Source organism: Euprymna scolopes, chromosome 14 (assembly GCF_053919585.1).
Source record: "Euprymna scolopes isolate OS-2025 chromosome 14, ASM5391958v1, whole genome shotgun sequence".
Taxonomy (NCBI): Eukaryota; Metazoa; Mollusca; class Cephalopoda; order Sepiida; family Sepiolidae; genus Euprymna; species Euprymna scolopes.
The window spans coordinates 149952283-149959854 of NC_136495.1; the positions used below are offsets into that span (position 1 = coordinate 149952283).

At 33.6% G+C, this 7572-nt stretch overlaps 1 protein-coding gene across 1 annotated transcript in view; it reads right to left on the reverse strand.

Annotated features, from left to right (window-relative positions):
• Positions 1-5360, reverse strand: part of LOC145293286 (ethanolamine-phosphate phospho-lyase-like) — a 132070-nt gene extending 126710 nt beyond the window's left edge. The window contains exon 1 of the mRNA XM_080139889.1: positions 5021-5360. Within this exon, the coding sequence (XP_079996015.1) occupies positions 5021-5073 (53 nt within the window). The 5' untranslated portion in view covers positions 5074-5360. The remainder of the gene's footprint in view (positions 1-5020) is intronic.
• Between the last annotated feature and the right edge of the window lie 2212 nt (positions 5361-7572).

Consider the following 7572-nt stretch of genomic DNA (forward strand, 5'->3'; position numbering starts at 1 on the left):
GGGAAATTAAAAAAAACAATTTGAATTATTTGAAATTCAGATACTTATGTTATAATACTTTTGCATATTCTTATAGGAAATTATCCTAAATCTTATTCAGACAAAAAAATTGGTTCAAAAACCTTTTTAAAAATTATTTAAAGGTTTTATCCATCGAAACAAAAATGGTGGTGACTGATGCGGTTTTGGAAAATATTAAATTCTATTAAAAATAGAAAAAATTCTAAATTATTCTGCTTTGTATGATAAAATTAAGGCTTTTATCTTTCTGAAAAAAAAAAAAAATTGCTCACGAATAATGATTTTAACAGATTTTAATTAGTTTAAAAAAAAAAAAAAATCTTTTTTTTTTCTCCATTAATTATAAAGTAACGAGGCCTTACCAACTGGGAAACTATTAGTCTCAAAAAGGACTAATGGAGAAACTGGGATATTTTTCTGTAAGAAACAGAAATTAAATTTGATGGCCTGTCAGGCAAGAAGACAGGCAAATTATCAGAACACGTGTTCTCTAGGAAAGAGATAACCTTGGAAGACAATTCATCCGAACTTCCTTTTATAAGGACCTCTTTATTTTAAAAGAAAAAAAAAAGAAAACATTAGAACCAGAAGGTTCTAGAAGATTGAGAGAGTGCCTCTCAGCAAAAGACTGAAAGAAAAAGAACATTTTTAAAGACCCTTTCTTTTTTTGCATGTTTCTTTCAGGTTTTACATATCAAGTAAGACTTTGTATGATTATTTTAAAAGGGACAATGTATATTTTCCCGTGTTATTTGTTACTATCATTTGGACAATAAATTTGACTTTGTTGTTCCATTCAATAGAATTTATTCTAGAATTCGTTTCTCAATTGGAGACCCTTTTTTATTTGTTATATATATATTTTTTAATCTTTTTGCAATTGGTAATTATGGTTAATTGTTAACTCTTGCTTTAGGAAATAAAAGCAACTAGCATTTTATTTCTTTTAATAAAACTTGACTAAATTAATACTTTTTGGGTCTGGTTTTCATTTGCTCCTTTTTTATATTTTGTTTCCCTTTTGTTTATTGTTACTTTGCTTTTATTCCCGAGCTTTGCTTTATATTTTGTTTATTTGTTACACACACACACAAAAAAAAAAAAAAACGTATTTTGGTAATGGCAATTACAAAATATGAATTGGAACAAATACGCAGAGAACACTGCGAAGGCTATTGCAAAAAAGGTGGGTTCCCTCTATCGAGCTAGAAAACTACTCACACCGGAGAGTATCCTGTACCTCTACAAGGCCATCATTCGTCCATGCATGAAGTATTGTTGCCACAGCTGGGCTGGTGCCACTAGCCTCTCCCTCTTGGATAGAGTCCAAAAAAGAGTATTCAATCTAATATATCCCACTTTGTCAACTAAGCTCCAATTTCTGTCTCATTGCTGCAATGTTGCATCACTGCCTGTTTTACAAATATTTTAATAGAAATGTGCTCTGATGAACTTGTGCCTGCTATCCCCAACAAACCCGCTTAGCAACAAAATCACACCCCTTCACTGTTAAAGTCTCCAAATGTCAGAAAGCTTTCTACTCTAATAGTTTGGTCCCTCGAACAACTAGACTTTGGAACTCTTTTTTTGCTACTTGTTTCCCTGACTGTACTAATATACAGAAGTTTTAATGTAACGTAAACAAACATCTTGTTAATCGTTCTTAGACATGTCACAGTCCCAAATAGTAGCCCCTTATATCAAAGTGACGATGGGTCTTGTTGGAGGGGGAGGGGGTAAACATGAGTAAAAAAAAAAAATAAATAAAAAAAATAAAATCTTTATTTCAGAACGGTTCGTATTCTGCATAAGCACCAAGTTTTTTTTTTCTTTTTGTTTTTTTTTTATTACAATTAGCATGCATGTCCTTATTTGCTTGTCTCCTTATTAAGGCAAAGTTAGACACAAGGTCAGTTTTTAATGTAGGGAAAGCCAACTTCCTAAAAAGGACCATTTTGGATTGAATAAAAATAAAAATTGCAGTAGTTGAGAAGATGTCTTCTGCCGCCAGAGGGCAGATAAACTTTGAATTTTCATTCGTTAGTGATATTTTAAAGCACGTGGATGGTCATGAGAGAAAACATGCATCCTTTGTTGCAAGTAATTTTGAAATTTTGGTGTTTTTCACCCCATTGCTTAACTAAGTTTTAGGTTTAATTCGGCAAAAGTCAGCTCAAATTTTGTAGATGTACCGAAATTTTTAAGCATACTTTGAATTTAAATTTATATCTAAATGAGATAAAACGAGAGACAGAGGGGCGGTAGCAGTGTCAGAAATTTCGTGAAAATAGTGAATAATTCCACCCCATCTTTCCAAGCTTATAACTCCTCGAAAAATGTAATTCAAGCCCTAATTTTTTTTTCAATTAAAGGAGCAAGGACCAAGGTTTTATTAAAAAAAAAAAAAAAAAAAAAAAAAAAAAAACAATGTTTTTTTTTTAAAAAAAGGTTTTAAACTTCGGACTTTACAGGTAAATTTCTAAAAAAGCGATGTTTTTTTTGTTTTAAATTTGAATATATTATTTATTGACCTTTTCTCTTCAATTTGTGATATATAAAACTCCGACATAATTAATTATTTACTTTTTAATAGACATTTCAAAATGAGAGGCGTGAATTATTCGACCCCCTGTCTTTCCAAGCTTATAACTCCTCGAAAAATGTAATTCAAGCCCTAATTTTTTTTTTCAATTAAAGGAGCAAGGACCAAGGTTTCATTAAAAAAAAAAAAAGACAAAAAAAAGACAAAAAAAAATGTGTTCTTATAAAATAAGGTTTTAAACTTCGGACTTTACAGGTAAATTTCTAAAAAAGCGTTTATTTTTTTGTTTTAAATTTGAATGTATTATTTATTGACCTTTTCTCTTCAATTTGTGATATATAAAACTCCGACATAAATTAATTATTTACTTTTTAATAGACATTTCAAAATGGGTGACACTTGGGGGGGGGGGGCGTGAATTAAAAAAAAAACGTTTGTCTAAAATATTATATTCGGTTTATTGGAAACATAAAATTTCACATTGACCCTGAAAATATCGTAAAAATAGAATCAATAGAAAAATTTTGATAGATTTTTAAAGTTTAAAAATTGAAAAATATTGAGTTCGGAAAATTCATTACTGTTTAAAAAAAAAAAAATATTTCTATTACTTTTAAAACAACTGTAATAGTTTATTTTGGAAGTATAATCCATAAAGAAAATAAATCACCCACTTTTAACAGAGAAATTACGAGATTTTTATATTGTATTCGCAGTTTCGTGTTAGGGGTGTCAAAAATTCCTACAAAAATTCTGATACTGCTAGAGGGGTGGACACAGAAAAAAAGGGCACAAAAAAAGAAAAAGAAAAAGAGGGACATAGGAAAAATAAGGAAAGAGAAGGGCACATAAAAAAAACGGAGAGAAGGATCAGAAAAAAAGGAAAGAGGGGGGTCAGAATAAAAAAAGAGAAGCACAGAAAAAAGGAAAGAGAGAAGGGCACAGAAAAAAAAGGAGAGAGAGAGGGGGTGATTGAAAGGGAGAAAATGAAAGCAATAATGAAGGAAGGATAAACAGCACGCGTGTTTAAAATAGTTGAACACAAATTACGTAATTGGACCAGAGAGAGAGAGAGAGAGAGAGAGAGAGAGAGAGAGACGCAAGTATTGTTAAACAGAAAGAATAAAACAGCGGAAATAATAGATACAAACAAGAAGCGTGCGTTGTTTGAGATAGCATCATCATGGCCTTGGGATGAAGAGGATGCCCCCTCCCCCCAACAAAAACTCATTAAGTATAAACTTTAATGCATCCGTAAATAATCACAGTTGATTAAATTCACGAATTTCTCCTAGTTAATAATAAGCCGTTTTTAAATGGAACTTTATAAATATAGAAATCTTGTAAGTTTACGTTACAGAAGTTTTACTGTTTTTACCTATAAAGAAACACGAGCGAAACTAATGTTACAAATCCGTTTTTTCTTCAAATGTGATGATGCGTTTATTACAAAACAACGTCTCCATTATTTGCTATTTGCAGCCAGTGCAGATGTACTCCTGTTATTTTAGCATTTAGTAGATCTTGGCTTTTAGGTGGGGACTTATGCAAAATGAAAGTACGGACTGGACCGTGGCTGAAATAACGTTATTATTTAAAAACCCATTCTTAATCTGGTGAGGAGGGTTGTTTTTTTTTTTTTTTTTTGTTATTTATTTATTTATTTATTTATTTTTGCTTTCCTATACTTTCACCTAACAATTTAATAAACAAAAGATGCCGTAAAAATAGAATTTGACTTGAATGTTCTATCCAAAAGAATAGTACGGTCCGTATTCTATATAATTACTTTTAGTTGTATTTCTTTAACTTTTTTTTTTTTATTAAACTTAACTTTTGCGGTGGGAATTTAATTTCTTGACGGGTTGATTTGTTTTAAATTAAATTATGGGTAAAAAAAATTAAAAAAAAAAAAAAAAATGGTGCTAATGCAGAGAGTGATCCGCGCTATTTTTTAAAAATCGTATTTCCAAGTTTAAAGTTTTATGCTATCTTTTTTTTATTATTCAATTGTAAGGTTAAAGTACAGAATAGGTACAAAACACCCTCCCCTTCCATATTAAGAATGGCTTTTAAATAATAACGTTATCATTTCAGCACGGATCACTCTCTGCAGGCAGGAGTACCGAAAAACAATAAATGAAGTGTGCGAGCACCTGCTGTTTGCACTAATGAACGAACAGGACAAAAACATTATTTTGCGAAGATTTTTTAATTATATATATATATATATATATATATATATACATTTATTAACAATTTAAATAAAACAGACATTTTAATTCATTTTTTAAAAGTAACGCTTTCGGAAAGCGTCGCTTTCCCCCCCCCCCCCCCCCTGCACAACAAAAAAAGACGATGAAAAAAAAATAAAAAGGATAAGCGAAAAATTAAATGTGAACACAGAAGGGTGATGGGAGGAGGAGGGGGTTATAAATAAATAAAATAAATATTTACCATAAGAATTTCCTCCTCATATTAATTGTCTGTTCTTTCGGCAACTTCTCCATGGCAGTGCAAGGAATTTAAAATTTTGACTTTTTAAATTAACTAAAATAAAAACAAAACAAAACCCGAAGACTATATCGTTGGTATTTTCTTTCTTTTAGTTTTTACTTTCTTCTTGTTTGTTTGTTTTTGTAATGTTATGAATCGAATCGAATCAACAAGCGATATTAAAAATCTAACGGACCGAGAGACGATAAAATCACCTCCACCTGATTGTTACGCAGTCATAACATTGTGGCAGAAGGCTTTTTCTTCTTCTTCGAATCTCGTTAACCCTTTGCAAGAATTCAAGGGAAGATAACTCTCAAGGCTTTATTCAAAGTACAAAGGTTAAGTTGCACATTATCACTAAGTGTGGCACAAGGCCATTTCCACATTATGAAATCAAACATGCTCAGTTGTTTTTGTTTGGGGGGATTAAAACTATAACTATTTGCTCTTTGCCTTCCATATCATGAAGGTCAATTGTGTACAAAGACAGAACTCCTTGGCCGTATTACATAAAAAGTGTTTTTATCATTTTTTAAAAATTTTTATTTATTTATTTATTTATTTTGCAATTATGAATGCAATGACCACAGTTTAGTAGTCTCTCTTTCACTTTTTGACCTTTGTTCTATTGTTTGAACTCTCGATCATCCTCATATTGTTTGCAGTTTTAGTCTAACCAAACAATTTATGTAATAATAAAAGAAAGACCATTTTGTTTTAGAATTCTCCATTTTATTTGAGTTCAGTAAATAGTTTTTATTTTATTTTATAGTCATTGATTAAAAAGAATAATCAACTTTTCCGTTTTTTTTTTTTTTACATCGGGGTCACCACTTATCAAGGCCCGAAGGCCACTCAGGGATAAGGGTTATTGCATGTACAGTAATCAATGAGATAGTATTGTAGTAATCATTAGTATTGGAGTTTTGATAGTGATTTACTTAAGGGGGCGGTTTTTCAGGAGTTTGTTTATGTTGGACTTGAAGACGTCCAAATTGTAGTACAGTGGGAAACAGGCAAGCGACAGAGAGTTCCACTGGCGTGCATTTCTAAGAAAGGAGCTTTCCTCATGGAATCTATGTTTGGATTTAGGCACAGATAGAGAGTGGGGAAAATTATTGGCAGTAGTTTCAGCCAGACGAGTGTTTCTCGTGAAAGATTGGCGAGGGGGGACGAGGGATTGGAGCTCAGACGAGCACTTGCCATGGAAATAACGATAAAACAAAGACAGGCTCGCAACGTCTCTTCTGTGGGAGAGAGATTGCAGGGAAGAGAAAAGGGCATCCCCCACTAAACCACAAAGTCTATTTTGTACTCTGTCAAGGCAGGATAGGCTGTTTTTAGCAGCTCCTGCCCAGATGTGGCAGCAGTACTCCATCCTTGGACGTACTTGGCTTTATACAGATAGAGAATTTCATTACAAGTAAGATATCTTCTGGATCGGTAGAAGGATCCCACCATTTTCCCAGTGACCCTGGCAACAGATTTGATGTATGTGTCCCATTTCAGATCAGGAGTAAAGGTCAAACCCAGAAGCTTGTCAAAACATGGAGCCTCCCCAAGACGAGAACCATCCATTTCAATTGATGCCAGATGGGGATCAGAGCGTTGATAATGTAAAGACAGAAGCTTGGTTTTGGATGCATTAAAAGTAACCAGCCACCTCTTCCCCCATTGTACCATATGCTCAAGATCAGAGGAGAGAGAATTAGAGAGAACTTTGTCATTTACGGCCTTTGATGTGTTGCTATAGATGGTCGTGTCATCAGCATAGATGTCAACGAATGATTTAAGTATGTGTTTTGAGAGATCATTGATGTAGATCAGGAAGAGAGTTGGGCCCAGGATTGACCCCTGGGGGACACCCGCATTAATACTGTGGGCTTCTGATTTCTACCCATCAACCACTACTCTTATGAACCTATCAGACAGAAATGATTTAATGATTGAGTAAACATTTCCAGTAATACCGTGCTGGAAATCTTGTGAAGTAGGCCCTTATGCCATACCTTATCAAAGGCCTTTGATATGTCAAGAGCAATTGCCCTGGAAAGGAAACCTTTGTCAAGAGATTTACTAATCCGTGTTGTCTGTTACAGGAGGAAATACAGGGAGTTGATGGTCATTGTCACATAGGGTAGAATTAACTCCAAAGTTCTTGGCAAATAGTCTGGACTTGTCTGATGCTGACGAGATGACCTCGATGGAATACTGCTGCCATATCTGGGCAGGAGCTGCTAAAAACAGCCTATCCTGCCTTGACAGAGTACAAAATAGACTTTGTGGTTTAGTGGGGGATGCCCTTTTCTCTACCCTGCAACCTCTCTCCCACAGAAGAGACGTTGCGAGCCTATCCTTGTTTTATCGTTATTTCCATGGCAGGTGCTCGTCTTAACTCCAATCTCTGGTCCCCCCTCGCCAATCTTTCACGAGAAACACTCGTCTGGCTGAAACTACTGTGAAAAATTTCCCCCACTCTTTATCTGTGCCTAAATCAAAACGTGGATTCC